Source organism: Telopea speciosissima, chromosome 1, assembly GCF_018873765.1.
Source record: "Telopea speciosissima isolate NSW1024214 ecotype Mountain lineage chromosome 1, Tspe_v1, whole genome shotgun sequence".
NCBI classification, from domain to species: domain Eukaryota; kingdom Viridiplantae; phylum Streptophyta; class Magnoliopsida; order Proteales; family Proteaceae; genus Telopea; species Telopea speciosissima.
The window spans coordinates 41,106,622-41,123,969 of record NC_057916.1 but is presented as its reverse complement, the minus strand read 5'-3'; the positions used below and the strand labels follow the sequence as shown (position 1 = coordinate 41,123,969).

The following is a 17,348-nucleotide window of genomic DNA, read 5'->3' as shown; positions in this document are numbered from 1 at the left end:
GTTCATTTTATTTATTAGCCACCTAACATCACAACTAAGGTAGGTTAGTGCTACTACAATCCCCAATACATGTATCCCTGGTGCGGGCTTGGTTACCCCTTCCCGCGATATACTCATTGAGTTGTCGGAGAAAACCAGTCAGCTCCAGCATCCCTTCCCAAGGTTAGCCCGACCGGCCCTCTATGATTAATACTGTGAGGTAACCGCTTCTTGTAGTTTCTTTTTATGGTTTTTGGATTATATTGTGGCATAAAGCCAAAAATTCACCCTTTCGGTGCTTCCCAAGCATATTGCTCGAGGCTTCCCAGCATATTGCCTGAGGCATCCTAGCAATGTTGCCGAGGCTTCCCGACGTATTCGCCCGAGGTTATACGGTAGTCCTCACAGGCATCCAACACCTTAACCCCTATTGGCAAGGGGTGTAGCACGGGTGATGAAACTCTAGCCCCATGTCTATATGGCATCGTATGAGTCGGGTGGTGTCAACCGTATCTCATTCTACGGGCTACCACAGGCTTCATTTCCAAGCCGACTACGGCATCTAATCTAGCAATTCCACATATAAGCATAATCATCCATTTCCAATGTCCATCAGATAAGATTCAGAATTCAAATGAGAATATAAAACAATTTAAAGTAATTAAAACAGTAAATATTATTGTTGTTGTCGTCATGACCCATCAGTCATGTTACATCTACACTCATGGTGTAATTTCACTCACCTTGGTTTGATCCTACTTGTTCAGTTGTTTGTTCAATTCTGACTGGTAACTGGTTGTGCACTTCGAGCATGGAATCAAATCCTAAGTAATAAATCAGAAATGTGTTATTTTAATTATTTAAAACTATTTTGGATAACCTAGTGTTGGTCTAGGCTCATTGGTCTGACTCGGTGTTCAGTCCGAGATCACTTGGAATTCTCTGGGCCTTGCATTGGGCCTTAGGCCTATGTCCCGGTGCCTCATCCAGGGATTGTGGCTTAGGAGCAGAATGGTCATTTACACCTGCAGTACATGGTTCAAGGTCCTAATATCCTCACAACACTGTCCATAATTCAGCAGTGCTGCAGGACCAACACAGATAGGGTTTCCAAGCTCTGCGGGGCCCACTTGGGTACCCAAGGTGTTCATAATTATGGACAGATGTGAGGAGGGGTATTTTGGTCATTTACCACCTCCTTACACTGTTTATAGTCCATTGATGGAAACCCCAAAGTCAGATCTGCAAAAATAGAAATTTTAATTCTTTGGATGATGTCTCTGGATGATGTGCGCATCACCCAATGCATCATCTAGAGTATGCTTAGAACATGAACAGACTCATTTTCTTGGGTTTTGCACCATAGGTAGTGCCTTGATCAACCCTACATGCATGTTAGGTCATTATGGACCTCATGTGGGGTAGTTTGCCATGGTCTACTCGGATCTTAACCCGGGCCCACCACTTAGCTGCCAGAAGCTGCCCAGACAGCCCAGTGAATAGTAACCCAGCTGTGTTTCAGCATATGGGCATGGATTGGGTTGCATGCAAGGGCAGATTTACATGTATAATCATGGTAGTATGCTGTCCCTACCAAGATCCAGGCAAGGGCTAGCCTGTATGCATAGATCCAAGCCCAAACTGCCAGATCTAGGTGCAACAAGGCAGTGCAGCCATGCACAGAGACTGATCTCAGTCTCAGGTGAACAAGAGCACTAAAAGTACATAAATATACCTCAGATCTTCCACGTAATATGTTTGCATGTTGGATCTGAGACAGCTCATGGCAGCCCCCAGCTGTTCTGGGCTGTCCTTGGCCAGATCTACCTCCATAAAGCATAGATCTATATGAGGAAACAGAGAATAGCATGTTACACCCGCACCCGAAATATACCTTAATACCTCGGGGCAATTTAGACCTTACCCAAAGGGTAATGCCATGGTGACAATTGTCAACACCTATGACTGTGAGCTTAAAATATTATTATAAGTGTCCCCTCGAAGTCCTGGAAGTACAGGTCAAAGTCCCATAGCTTTCCTTGAAGTTTGGGCCCTGATAGCAGCACCGGAGTCACAACCGGACTCACTTGAACTGAAACCGCTCGAGGATCCGCCCGTACTGTTACCTGCCCTTTTGATTTATTTTTCTGTGAGGCCTACATTCCCTTGTCCCGGACCTCAGGGCTATGCCCCTGGACATGGTGGACCCTACCCTTGATCTTTGAATGTTGATTTTGCTATGTCATGGGGCCCACAAGGCTTAACTAAAACAAATAATGATTTTTCTTTTAATTGGACCAAGCCAAACAAGCCCTAAACTAAAACACATTTTTGGGCTTTAAGCTAAACCAAACATACCCTAACTAATTGGACTTAATAACCTTAGCCAAACTGACCCTAACTTGAGTTAAAATAGATTTTGGAGATTTGGGCTGCCAACCAAACTGGCCCTAAGGCCCATTTCATTTTATAGCTAATAGGTTCTTTTTTTTTAGGTTTGAGAAGTTGGGTTGGTTCAAGGGAAGCATGTGGTTCAAGGACCATGGGTTTAATTCTTGGCTTAATAATTGGACCATGACTTGTTGTAGGGAAAAGGGAATAAAGGTAAGAGTAATTTAGGTAGTTTATATTTTGTTATTTGGTTTAGCCTTAAGAGGGTAAAAGAGGAGGAATCTCTTAGTTTCCCTCATTTCTCATTAGAGCCCAAACCGTAGAGAAGAAGGAAGAAGGAAGAAGAAGGAAGAAGGAAGAAAGAAGAAAAAGGAGAAGAAGAAGGAGAAGAAGGAGAGAAGGGGAAGGAGAAATCAACTCCCTCACTCACACTCTCTTCCTCCCCTCTTGCTGTCCGGATAGGGAAAGAAGAAAAGAAAGGAAAGAAGGAAGAAGGAAGGAAGAAAAGGAAGGAAAAGAAGGAAGAGGGAGAAGGGAAGATTAAAGAAGGCTCACCTAGCCTTGTGCTTACTGCCTCCATTGAAGGTAAGCCATCTCCCTCTCTATTTCTCTAATTTCTAGCTTAGGGTTTTGGATTTTGAAGTTTGGATTTGGCTTGGGTCCCACTTGGGACCCAATGTTCTTGTTGGGGGCATGATCCTAGTCCCTTTGGGTGCCATTGCACACCCTAAATCCTCCCAATGGTGTACTATACAACCCAAGCCATGAAAACTTAGGGATTTCACCAAAAAACCCAAGTTTGGGTTGAGGAATTGAATATAGACCATAGATGGCTTAATGTTTTGTGCCATTAGTATCACATCCCAAACCACCCCCTGGGAGGATTTAGACAAGTGACCGAATATCCTACGACATCCGCCAATCCCCAAGGATCTAGAAGCAGTATTTACACGTCACAAACCTCACTTTGAGGTTAAAAGATAATAAAAGAATATCAGAGTGCAACAGAAGATCGAACTACCCACAGATGATTTATATCATCAATAAGAAAATCCTAAGTACCTATGTTATACCGTATATATATCCATTTATGTTCAATAGGTACATTGTCTTGGTAATTATATTTCTTGAATGAAAGAAACTTAAATAATAACAAAATCGTCGCTAAGCAATGAGATGAGGGAGATTTGTAATTCCATCGACAGCTTCCCCGCCCATTGGTAAACCCGTTCCTGTAAAATCAACTAAAAGAGAATATACAAGAGTATGAGCTCCACCGAGCCCATGAATGAAATATAAACTATGCATGCACATGCAAGCAAAACCAAATGAGTCCTACATGAGGTGCAGATCATTTTATTTATTAGCCACCTAACATCACAACTAAGTCAGGTCAGTGCTACTACAATCCCCAATACATGTATCCCTGGTCCGGGCTTGGTTACCCCTTCCCGCGATACACCCATTGAGTTATCGGAGAAGACTAGTTGGCTCCCGCATTCATTCCTAGGTCAGCCTGACCAGCCCTCTGTGATTAACCTGTGGGGTAACCGTTAGTATTTAGCTTAATTCTTTTCCCTTTTTAATTGTGGCTTAAAGCCCGGCATATAGCTCCTGACATTAATTGTGGCTCCCACAGGCATCCAACACCTTAACCCCTATTGGCAAGGGTGCGTAGCACGGGTGATGAAACTCTAGCCCCATGTCTATATGGCATCGTATGAGTCAGGCGGTGTCAACCGTATCCCATAATACGGGCTACCACAGGCCTCATTTTCAAGCCGGCTACGGCATCTAATCTAGCAATTTCACATACAAGTATTATCATACATTTCCAATGTTCATCAGATAAGATTCAGAATTCAAATGAGAATATAAAATAATTTAAAATAATTTAAAATAATTAAAGATAGTAAATATTGTTGTTGTTGTCACGACTCATCAGTCATGTTATACCTACACTCATGGTGTAATTCCACTCACCTTGGTTTGATCCTACCGGTTCAGTTGTTTGTTCAATTCCGGCCGATATCTGGCTGTGCACCTCAAGCACGGAATCGAATCCTATAGTAATAAATTAGAAATGTGTTATTTTAATTATTCACACTGTTTTGGATAACCTAGTGTTGGTCTAGGCTCACTAGTTTGACTCGGAGCTCAGTCCGAGATCACTTGCAATTCTCTGGGCCTTGTACTGGGCTTTAAGCCTATGTCCCGTGCATCACCCGGAGAATGTGGCTTAGGGTCAATATGGTATTTTACCATTGTAGTACATGTTCCTAGGTCACAATAGTCTTACATCACAGTCCCTAGGTCAGCAGTGTTGTAGGACCAACACAGACAAGGTTTCTAAGCCCTCCGGGGCCCACTCGGGTACCCAAGGTGTTCATAATTATGGACAGATGTGAGGAGGGGTATTTTGATCATTTTCCACCTTCTTACATTTTTTATAGTCCATATGTGGAGGTCCCCAAACTCATATTTACAAAACAGTCCACTTTAATTCTCTGGGTGATGTGTGCATCGCCCAGTGAATTCATATGCAGAATTATTTGGATTGAAATGAAATTTCAGTTCATTAAGAGCCATAATTGTATCATGGTTCCTTCTAAGAAAATGAAGCTCTATGAATCTAGTTTCTAGAAAAACTAGAATCGAAGGAAATGAAGATTGGATGATGAAGTTATATTATTTTTATTACGCAAGGGTCAATCTGTCAAGACAGCAGAATCCGATTTGATAGCAACTTGAACTAAACATTTAACTAACTTAGAGACAGAACTAGGTAACGGTGTCTTCTAATAAAATGTAGCCTATGAGTCTAGTTTCTAAAAAAATTGAAACCAACACAAATGAAGTTCAGGTGGTGGAGTTATATCATTTTAACTAAGAGAAGGTCAATCTGCAGAGTAGCAAAATTTGATATTTATGTTGGGATTAGACATGCATGTATGGATCCGTGGCTCTATCCTAATATTCAACGTTTTATGCATATGGTTTGGTATAAACTAAGCTATATTCATGACTGGAACTGAGGTCTAAACAATTCTGGGTTTGTATGAATGTGGATGAAGAGCAATAGCATAGAATCTATGGCATGCAAGGATCCATGGTTCTATCTTGCAAATCATGGCTTATATTCATAGTTTAGCATGATGGTTAGCCAAATCATGGCTGAAACTTAAGTTCAGGTACATTCCAAGTTTGAGAAGAAGGTAGGAGGTAGGAGGGAGAGGTTATGCAAGAGGATCATGCATTCTAGCTACAAATCTAAGCATTTCATACATGGTAGCATGCAAGGTAGGAGTTTGGGTTCAATTCTGTAACTGTTTTCCCAAAACAGAATTTTTACAAGGAAGTTTATGAGATGAGAAGGTTTGATTCTATGGTGTTTACCTCGGGTCTTTGAGAGCAAGAGGTGAGCAAGGCTCCTTCTTCTTCTTCTTCTCTTTCTCTTTCTCTTCTTCCTCTCTTCTTTTCTTTCTTCTCCTTCTCTTCTTTTCAGTTTTGCTAAACTAAAACCAACGAATATGGGTTTCCTTTTATACTTGATTTTGTTTTGTTTTATTTTTTATTTATGAGAATACCATTTTACCCCTTCTTTATCCTTGTATAACCAATATATTATTTTCTTTATTTAGTATCTTGGGTACCCATCTAAATGTGTAAGGACATGCATATCCCCATACTTTAAATGAAAAGTCTCTAAGTCCTAAACCTATGAAATCCCAGTCCTACCCTTCCTTGCCTCCATTTTCCACCAATAGTGATTAGTCTTCTTCTTTGATTAAAGTACCCTTATAAAGTGAAAAGACTTGATTACCCATTAGTCTTATGTTTTATTTCAATTATATCTAGCCTATCCCAACTTGCCACCAATTTATTAATTTGATTTCTAAATTCCTTCCACATGGAATGCCATGTGTCCTCCAACTATTGTATGCATGTTTAACATGCAACATATGTCACTGCTTGAGTGTGCCACATATACATATTTGTTTTAAAAATTGCCTTTCCACCTCACCACATGTCTTTTATTAAACTTATTTAAACTTTTATGTATATATGTAGAAGTATACATGGGTGGGGATTTGAACCTACAACCTTCCTCTTAAATTCCAAAGTAACAACCAGTTGGGCTAAGACCTTAATTTACTATCTTTTGAAGAATAAATTACTTTATCCTTTTGTTCCTACTGTTTTGATCAAAATTTTGTCTAGGAAACCCGGAATTGACTTTCGTCAATTGTATAGGTTTCGTTTTAAGGTTCTTCTCAATAATTTATTGATCCTAAGAATTATTTCACATTGTAAAAACTTAATTTTTCATGAGTTGGTATAATTATCCTAATGCCCCTATATTACAAATATAAGTTGTTTTATTGTTTACTGATCACCAGGTTAGACCGGTGATGCACTAGTTGGCAACCAAAGTTAATGGGAAAAATTTTAAAACAAAGATGTGGGCATTACATTATGTTATTTTTCTCGACCATTCGTTCAACGCTCCATAAGGTACTGGTGCCATTGACCTCGGGTTTTGGACCTTCAACAAAATTTCAAATTAGACCGTATTTTTGGGCACGGGTTTTACATTCCCCTAACCTTATAAAAATTTCATGATTGAAATTGAACGTGTCTGGGGATTCAAGTAGATGAGGATACTTCGACCGCTTTTCATCTTCTGGTCAATCGGACACTCCTTGATCGAGCCGACTATTCCTTAGTATCTTTACAACAAGATAATCTGGTTGTGGAGATTGTACTTCTCACATCCCACATTCCCTTCGGGTTTCTCTTGACAGGTCATGGCGGAAACAAGTCTAAGCGGTTCCTAAGTGAAGACATGAGTCGAGTCCAGGAGATACCTTTTCAACATCGATGCATGGAATACGTCATGGGCTTCTGCCAATCAGTACACCACTGGTCATGATTCTCGGATTCAACTTTCCTTTTTATCAAACTGCACCACCCCTTTGGTTGGCGATTCCCAAGAAAATACTTTATTGCCCATGACGTACTTCAGGCCCTTTCGTCTTGTATCGGCATCGCTCATTGTTTCTATTGAGCTATAAAGGTTTGGTCCTCAAACATATCCAACTCCCAATAAGTTATCTAAATTGCTCCCAAGTTTGATTAATCTAATGTCCAGCTTGATCTTGAGGGCCTAAGGAAAATTGAACTCCCAACATATACCTCTAAAGAAGTCAAACGATCCAATGACCCCTTATATTTTGCCTAATAATCTATACTCCTACGACTTTGGGTTGTGTGGTATAAATCTACACCATCTTTCCTACACAGTCCTTCCTATGAACACCTCAACTTCTAGTTCCCCAATACCTAGTCTCAACTTTAGGATGAATTGGGATATTGATGGAATCCCTATTATTCGCTCCCAATAACGGAGGAGACATTCGGTGACCCATTACCCCCTTCATACCTATTGTTGAGCAAGGTTTTGTCGGATCCTTTAGTTCTAGTTTTATCTTGATCTTGGTTGTTCTATTCGTTTGGTTTGCGGTATAATGCTTTACCAAGACCTAACTACGCGCCTATAGTCTTTTATCGTCCTCCCAGAATCTGCATACGATTATAGAATTTCCAAATGGATAGGGCCCATAATCTTCATTTAATTTCACAACGTTTCAATTGACAATGCTAACCACCAAGTTGTGTTCTAAGTTCTTCGAGGGCATCCTCCTCTTACCAGCAAACTTAATAGAATGAAAGAGTGTGATGCACTACAATCAAATAGTACTCAATAGGTGAGGATGATACAGGTAGAGTACCTGCTATTATTCCGAATTCGTCTCAGCTTCCCTTGTGTCCAAGGCATATACTTGTTTTTGGACTCCATTGCTTTGGGACGGGAAAGGCCGAGTAGTAAGTGGATCTCGTCATGGTGCACAAAATCTGCGACGAGGACAATCCCTAGCCATGTGTCTAGGCTGCTTGCAGACATAGCATCAGTTGTTCGACTTAGATGGTCGGGGCACAGTGGTAAATTGTGCTGATTGGCTCGAAGCATCCCTTCCCAAGTTATTTTAATTATTCAAAACTATTTTGGATAACCTAGTGTTGGTCTAGGCTCATTGGTCTGACTCGGTGTTCAGTCCGAGATCACTTGGAATTCTCTGGGCCTTGCACTGGGCCTTAGGCCTATGTCCCAGTGCATCATCCAGAGATTGTGGCTTGGGGGAAGAATGGTCATTTACACCTGCAGTACATGGTTCAAGGTCCTAATATCCTCACAACACTGTCCCTAATTCAGCAGTGCTGCAGGACCAACATAGACAAGGTTTCCAAGCCTTGCGGGGCCCACTTGGGTACCCATGGTGTTCATAATTATGGATAGATGTGAGGAGGGGTATTTTGGTCATTTACCACCTCCTTACACTGTTTATAGTCCATTGGTGGAAGCCCCAAAGTTAGATCTGCAAAAATAGACATTTTAATTCTCTGGATGATGTCTCTGGATGATGTGTGCATCGCCCAGTGCATCACCCAGAGAATGCTTAGAACGTGAACAAACTCATTTTTTTGGGTTTTGCACCATAGGCAGTGCCTTGATCGACCCAACATGCATGTTAGGTCATTATGGACCTCATGTGGGGTAGTTTGCCATGGTCCACTCGGATCTTAACCCGAGCCCACCACTTAGCTACCAGAAGCTGCCCAGACAGCCTAGTGAATAGTAACCCAGTTGTGTTTTAGCATATGGGCATGGATTGGGCTGCATGCAAGGGCAGATTTACATGTATAATCATGATAGTATGCTGTCCCTACCAAGATCCAGGCAAGGGCTAGCCTGTATGCACAGATCCAAGCCCAAACTGCCAGATCTGGGTGCAACAAGGCAGTGCAGCCATGCACAGAGACTGATCTCAGTCTCAGGTGAACAACAACACTAAAAGTACATAAATATACCTCAGATCTTCCATACAACATGTTTGCATGTTGGATTTGAGGCAGCTCATGGCAGCCCCCAGCTGTTCTGGGTTGTCCTTGGCCAGATCTACCTCCATAAAGCATAGATCCATATGAGGAAACAGAGAACAACAGTAGCAGAATATTAGGTTAAGGATTTATACCTGAGCATGGCTTAGGTATACTGGGATCGGAGCTGCCAAGGTGATACTCCTTCCCTCTCCCTTCTCTTCTTCTTCTCCTTCCTTTCTTCCCTTTTTCCTTCTCTTTCTCTCTCTTTTCTCTCTTCTTTTCTCTCCCACGGTTTCAGTAGTGAAATAGGATTTAAAACAAGGCTGGGGTCCTCTATTTATAGACGAGCCCTCTACTAAGGCCTGTTTGGCAACTTAGGCCCATTTCAAGAATGTATTTTTAGACTGATTCTCAGCCATTCTGGGCACTCAGGTGGGGTCCACAGGGGTCCAAGGGTATGAGGTGGTTCCCTAGACTCCCTTCAACGTATGGAGGGTGCCCATGGCCAGTATGGGTGGTCCCCACACATCTGTAGATTAAAATACTGCATTTTCCCACTCTGGGCGATGTCTTTGGGTGATGTGTGCATCGCCCAGTGCTATCGCCCAGAGAATTCATTTGCAGAATGGTTTGGATTGAAATGAAATCTTAGTTCATTTAGAGACATAATTGGATCATGGTTCCTTCTAAGAAAATGAAGCTCTATGAATCTAGTTTCTAGCAAAACTAGAATCAAAGAAAATGAAGATTGGATTATGAAGTTATGTTATTTTTATTATACAATGGTCAATCTATTAGGACAGCAGGATCCGATTTTGACAGCAACTTGAAATGAAGTTTCAACTAACTTAGAGACATAACTAGGTAATGGTGTCTTCTAACAAAATTCAGCCCTATGAGTTTAGTTTCTAACAAAATTGGAACCAACACAAATGGAGTTTGAGTGGTGGAGTTATATCATTTTAACTAAGAGAAGGTCAATCTGTAAATTAGCAGAATTTGTCATTTATGTTGGGATTTAAGATGTATGTATAGAATTGGGTTCTCATCATCAATCAATCATGCAAATTGATGTTTGGGTCTAAAAATGCTTTATCTAGAACATTTAAGGTGATGAGGGTCATCATTAGTTTAGCCTAGAACTAGGATTAAGTCCAAGGCTCTAGAATCAAGGGATGGTACCTTTCTCAGGCTGTACATTATACAGTGGGTTGTACAACTACAAAGGTCTGCAATCCATCTTTTGACAGGTATGTAGGAGGACATCCTCGGGGTTTCTCCATTAAATTCAATCAATGGAGTGACACTCCACAGTGGGCTTGGATGCCATGTCAGGGGTTCCTGTCCTTCATTCAAATCCCCAGCCAGTCAAGGGCGGGTTTGACAGAAAAAGTACCGGTGCTGGTTTTTTTTACCAACAAGGATCTGGGGAGGTTCTTTAGAATAGTGTGACTGAAAAATATGGAGGCTTTTTTTTTTTGTTTATGGGTTTGCTTCATGGTTTTAAAAATCGGGAATTGGACCGAAATACCCTAACACCTGTCTTGATTTCCATCATCTCTAATCATTGCTTTTTGAATAGGAATTGTATCAATCGAATAGAATCCGAATCAGCCGATCCATTAATTAAAAAACTAAGTGATATGATAAAGACTAAATCAAAATGTATAAAACAGGTAAGGAGGTACATCTATCATATATTTCTTCTTTCTTTCATAAAAAATAAAAAAAAGACCAAATCAAATCTGAGCTAGCTAGTCTATATTAAAAATAAGTGACGAGTGGATGCCCTGACAAGGAAAGGCCTTGTGTATCATGTGTATGATAGGAAAAAAAGAAAGAAAGAAAGAACGAATGAGTAGAGAGTAAAACCTAAAATGTGGCGAAGCATTTCTTGGTGTAGAGTTGGCCTAAATCCAAGGGAGATAGCCATGAGTCTGGATCCTCTGCTGTACTGTAGGGTGTGCGGTGCACATCCTGCGGCACAGCAGAGGTCACATGGCACACATGATCTCTGTTGTGCCACAGGATGTGTACCGCACACCCTACAATACGATAGTCATCCAATTGTTCAACTCTCCCCTGATGGATGCTTGAATTAGGATGCCACCCCTTGGCTGCCCTTTTAGGCTGCCATCCTAGTGGTTTATGGGCCCTCAAGAAAAAAAAATGTCTCTAATGGCATTAAAGTTTTCAAATTGCTGTTTACACTTAAGGGAGTCAATTTAGAATTGGAAAAGCAATTTAAAATTTGAATTGAATCCAATTGTTTATGTTTTAGAAATTGAAATTTTCTTTGGTTATGTTTTAATTTTGGGGTTTTTGATAAATGCCCCCTTGAAAATGCCAATTTGTCCAAATCCCCTCCTACAACTTTTCTAATTGTAAACTCTCTCCTACTTCAAAACATTGTAGCACTTTGGTCCCTGTTGATAATTTGGGACGTTAGATGTTAGTTTAAGAAATCTAATGACCAAAATGCCCTTCTAATAATAACCCACCAAAATTAAAGAATAAATGACCAAAATACCCTCATCCTCCCCAAATCGATTACGGTTGAAACTGAAAAATTTTTCCCCAACTTGGTTAGGGTTTGAACCCATCTCGATTAGATGGCTCAGTGCTGCCAATTCTTATGAGTCATATAGCCCACAGTCGCAAACGTTTAAGGGTACCTTTCCTTTTCCTTTTTCTTCTTCTTTGTCTTCTCGCGTTTCTGCTTCCTTCATTTCAGAGTTCTTCTTCAGTTTCAGTTTCAGTTTCAGTCTTGAATCTCTCAGAGAATTAAAAACAGAATTTCAATATAATAAATTTATAAACAGGGAGGTTTCAAACAGTCCAAAGCGATATGATAGAGGGAGAGACTACTCACTACTGTTTACCTTTGGATTATATGGCAGACAGATGCTCTGTTTGGCCATTAAAACAGAATTCTAAAATCTATTTATGATTAGTTTCTTGGACCGTAACGTAGATCATATTCAGAAGCTCGGGTTTTGCTAATATATATGTATATTCTTATAGAAACCAGATGTTTTTATCAAGATCTATAGATTGAACCTGGGTTGAACTAATGAACGAAGTTGGGGAAAAATTTTTCAGTTTCAACCCTAATCGATTTGGGAAAGATGAGGGTATTTTGTTCATTGTATTCTTTAATTTTGGTGGGTTATTATCATAAGCGTATTTTGATCATTAGATTCTTTAAAACTAACATCTAACATTCCAAATTAATGATAGGAACCAAAGTACTACATTGTTTTAAAAATAAGAAAGAGTTTACAATTAGAAAAATTATAGGGGGTATTTGAACAATGTGCATTTTCAGGGGGCATTTATCAAAAACCCATAATTTTAAGATAAAAATCATTAGTTTGAACGGAATCAAATTGAATAAAGTGTAACCCATATAAACGAAACCCGAACTGTGCCTAAACCATGCCTAAACCATATTATGGAATACAGGTGTTCTAAGATTTCAGTTTTCACTTATCAGTCTCTTCTGCCTCCTTTGAGTATCGATTCTGCTTCCATTTGACTACTCTCCAGTTCTTCCTACACTGTGTGTATTAGCATCTAACTTGAGACTTGTTCAATGATTCGTGCTTCCCTGTGCTCTCCTTGAAGACGCAATGCTTCCTCTACTAAATATCTAAGTTGCATTTTCGTTGCTTGTGCAGTTGTGCACAGATGGGTGCGACAAAGTTTTTCCACTCTCTTTTGTTTCTGTTTCTCAGTTTCTCTCTCACTACCCACCTCTCTATTGGAGCTGCAGGCACTCTCTCTGTTGGTGAATCTATTTCTGGAAATCAAACCATAGTCTCTGAAGGAGCTGGGATCTTTGAATTGGGTTTTTTTTCTTCGGGTAATAACTCTCAGAACTACTACATCGGTATCTGGTACACACAGATATCTTCGATAACCTACGTTTGGGTGGCAAACAGAGATAAACCACTCTCTGATAAGTATTCTTCACAACTGAAGCTGTTAGAGGATGGAAACCTAGTCATCATCGATTCATCGAAAACCCTTATCTGGTCGACAAATTTGACCTCCACATCTTCGAATTCTACTGAGGTAACACTTCTTGACTCTGGAAATCTTGTTTTGAGAAATGTCTTGAATTCCTCTGACTTGATATGGGAGAGCTTTGATCATCCAACGGACACTTGGTTGCCTGGTGGAAAGCTTGGGCATAACAAACTCACCAATGAATCACAACGCCTCATTTCATGGAAGAGTTCAGAGGATCCAGCACCGGGGCTCTTCTCTCTCGAGCTAGACCCTGCTGGAACCAATCAGTATTTTATAGTGTGGAATGAATCTGTGAAGTACTGGACGAGTGGGACTTGGAATGGTAAGATTTTCAGGCTAGTTCCTGAAATGACAAGTAACACTGCCTATATGTTCACTTTCGCCTATGTTTCGAACCAGAAGGAGAATTATTTCACTTATAATTTATATAATTCCTCCTCTATTATCACTAGATTTGTCATGAATATGGATGGGCAGATCAATCAACTTGTTTGGTTGGAAGGACTTGGTTGGAGTTTATTTTGGGCTCAACCGAGACAACAGTGCGACGTTTATGCTCTTTGCGGGGCTTTCGGTACCTGCTATCCTCAATCTTTGATTCCCTGTGCTTGTTTGCAAGGATTCAATCCACTTTACGAAACAAACTACTCAAATTTGAGTGATTGGTCTGGTGGGTGCGTGAGGGATATCCAACTGCAATGTGTGAATAATGCCTCTGTAAATGGGGAGACAGATGGGTTTAAAATGATGTCTAATATGACGTTGCCCATAAATGCACAATCTGTGGCAGTTGGGAGTGCCCAAGCCTGTGAATCGGCTTGCTTGAACAACTGTTCTTGTAATGCTTATGCGTATAACACCAGTGGCTGCTTTGTGTGGGAAGGAGATCTCTTGAATCTGGAACAGCTCTCAGCTGGCGACACTGGTGGACAAGACCTATATCTCAAACTTGCTGGCGCTGCAGGTAACAATCAGGGATTAGCTACTGGTGCTATTGTGGGCGCTGTTTCAGGGGTTCTAGCAGCAGGCCTCTTGGGTCTTCTGGTGTTGCTAATATGGAAAAGGCAGAGGAGGAAATTAGCTGGACCTTCTAAGGTAGTTGAGGGTTATATGGTTCCATTTTCATACAAAGATTTGCAGATTGCAACCAAGAACTTCTCTGAAAAGCTTGGGGAAGGAGGATTTGGTTCTGTTTTTAAAGGGACTTTGCCTGACTTGAGTGTTGTAGCTGTGAAGAAGCTTGAAGCCCTCAACCAAGGAGAGAAGCAGTTCCGAACTGAAGTAAGTACGATTGGGACAATTCAACATGTTAATCTTGTTCGTCTCCGTGGCTTTTGCTCTCAAGGTACTAATAGGTTGCTGGTCTACGATTTTATGCCAAAGAGCTCTTTAGATTCCCATTTGTTTTATGGAGAAAAGGGCTCTGAGGTTTTAGACTGGAAAACGAGATACCAAATTGCACTTGGGACAGCTAGAGGATTAGCTTATCTTCATGAGTCGTGCAGAGAATGCATCATACATTGTGACATCAAACCTGAGAACATTCTTTTAGATGCTGAATTCTGTCCCAAAGTGGCTGACTTTGGCCTGGCAAAACTTGTTGGTCGGGAATTCAGTCGGGTTCTGACAACCATGAGAGGGACCAGAGGATACATCGCACCAGAGTGGCTTTCGGGTGTGGCCATCACAACCAAGGCAGATGTTTACAGCTATGGTATGATGCTCTTTGAGCTTATTTCGGGGAGGAGAAATTCGGGCAAATCTGATTATGGTGAGAAGGTTGGGTTTTTTCCTACTTGGGCAGCAAGCAAAATCAATGAAGATGGAGAAATCCTCAGCATTTTGGACTACAGGTTAGAAGGTAATGCTGATCTGGCAGAACTCATCAGAGTTTGTAAAGTTGCTTCTTGGTGCATTCAAGATGACGAAGTTGATAGACCATCAATGGGTCTGGTGGTTCAGATGCTTGAGGGGACAGTGGAGGTTAGCCCACCTCCCATTCCTAGAACTCTTCGAGTTCTTGAGGAGAATCATGAGCACATAGTTTTCTTCTCTGAGATATCCTCCAAACAGAGTTCACAAACACGGAGTACCACCTCCAGTATTTCATCTCCGTCTAGGAGCACTATGGAATCCACAAATTCCATCAGTTGCTGAAATTGGGGAAGAGTTCTTAAGCGTTTCGCCCATTCTGTTCAGGAACAGATTATTTCAAATATGTTCTTGTGTTTCTGTTCACAATGCCTCTATGATTGTATATCTCTTCTTTGTTTATTAATTATCTGTTATGTTATTAGCTACAAATATGTGCTGATACTAAAAGTAACATTTAAGAACACAAGTCGCTTCCATTATCCATTTACTTTCCATTTTGTTTCTTCTATTGGGGCTAAGTTTACAATTAAGTGGTTCAAAGTCTATTTTCCTCTTTAACTTGTTTATAGATTTATAACTATAGATCAATATAGAAGCCAGAATCATATTTTTAATCGGAAGAAGATCCATGTGGGTATTCCACTGTCAAATCAGGTCTGCAATGTATCGTTCAGAACACCATTTTCTGTTGGAATAGATCTACTCTGACTTTGATACAAGGGTCCAATGCGTGATACATGCTTTTCATAGAAGAGCCAACTAAACCATCAAGCTGCTCTCAGCAATCCAAGAGGTTTGTGTGCACATCAGCTTCACGAACAAAATCCTGAGTCATGCTGCAACTATAGGGAAATAAATTTTTTTTTTGGGGTAAAACTGTAGGGAAATATTTGAAGTCCTGAAATGTGTTGCGAGCAAGAGTGGGAGTAGTTATCTAAGGTCAAAAAGATTAACCATAGTGGAGAAAAGTGAGGGTAGTTAGAGTGAAGTTAGGGCGAGTTGAGTAGTTATGGATAACTACTATTATTGTAAATCTTATATATTGTTGAACTAACGAATAGAGATGGGACTTTAGAATCAAATTAAATTCTTTGAGTTAAAAGGTAGGGTTCCTTCATAAGCCAAAACCCCAAACTTGATCCGTAAAGTTTTTATCCTTTTCCTATTTTTATATTATTTTATTCCATTTCTCTATTTTTTTCTCATCTTCCCCTACTTGTACGTAACAAAATATCACTACAGATTAATGCATTGTGACGAACCATACATCAGGTAGAAGGAATTGGGGGGTGGGTGGGGGGGGGGGGGTGTCAGGGAGGGTACATTAAACCATTCAGGTTCTTTTAAGAGTTTGCCAATTGGAAGATGGAAACTTGAACTCAGGCCAAATGAAGAAGCGACCTAGTTAACTCTTACCTTCGAGAGTCTTTCACCAATTTACCAACAAATCATGTTACATGTAGCTCACCTATAACTTCGATTGCCAAAGAGAGCTGTCCACATTGAACAACTACAAAGCATCATTGGAATGGCCTCTGAACTTGATTTGGTTACGAACTTTACTCCCATTAAAAATTTTATTTCGCTAAATAAAGACAATCAGATGCGCCAATGGCCATACTACGGTTGTAAATGACTTACTAAAGAAGGTTGTAGAGGGCCCGTGCGAGAGCATCAACTAGGTGGGCATATTTGCTTTACATGGGGACGATGCAATCATTTTGCCCCTCTGTGTTTAGGTGTGGATGGTACACTCTCCCACAGAAAATATTTCTTCAAAAAAAAAAAAAAAAAAAGTCTAGCAAAGGTTTACATGACCAATTTAAGAACTTCCTTTTGAAATTATTTTATACGTTGCAAAAATTGAAGAACTTGGCTATTCACGTGTTAGAATTATAAATTGTTTAGTAATATGTTTGTATGAAAGGGATAAAACTATATTCTTTTGACCTTTCATTGAAAAAGGGTAAAGGCTGGGCGTCTCTCTCTCTCCCTTTGGAAATATGGCCCATGCCCTCTCCATCCCACCCTCCCCATTGGGCGCAATTGCTACCTTGCAGAAAGCGGCAACATGCCCAAATTGTTAGGGTTTCCATTAACCCAATTATTAAATTAATTAATAGTAT

The 17,348-nt window shown here is 40.4% G+C and overlaps 1 protein-coding gene across 1 annotated transcript; it reads left to right on the top strand.

Annotated features, from left to right (window-relative positions):
• The first annotated feature begins 12,990 nt into the window (after positions 1–12,990).
• On the top strand, positions 12,991–15,507 carry LOC122660153 (G-type lectin S-receptor-like serine/threonine-protein kinase At2g19130). Its single transcript, XM_043855341.1, has one exon. It carries the CDS (start codon positions 13,003–13,005, stop codon positions 15,502–15,504), a length of 2,502 nt encoding a protein of 833 aa, XP_043711276.1. The 5' UTR covers positions 12,991–13,002; the 3' UTR covers positions 15,505–15,507.
• Positions 15,508–17,348: the final 1,841 nt, after the last annotated feature.

Coding starts and splice junctions, on each gene's coding strand:
- LOC122660153 (XM_043855341.1), top strand. CDS start 13,003: ATGGGTGCGACAAAGTTTTTCCACTCTCTTTTGTTTCTGTTTCTCAGT.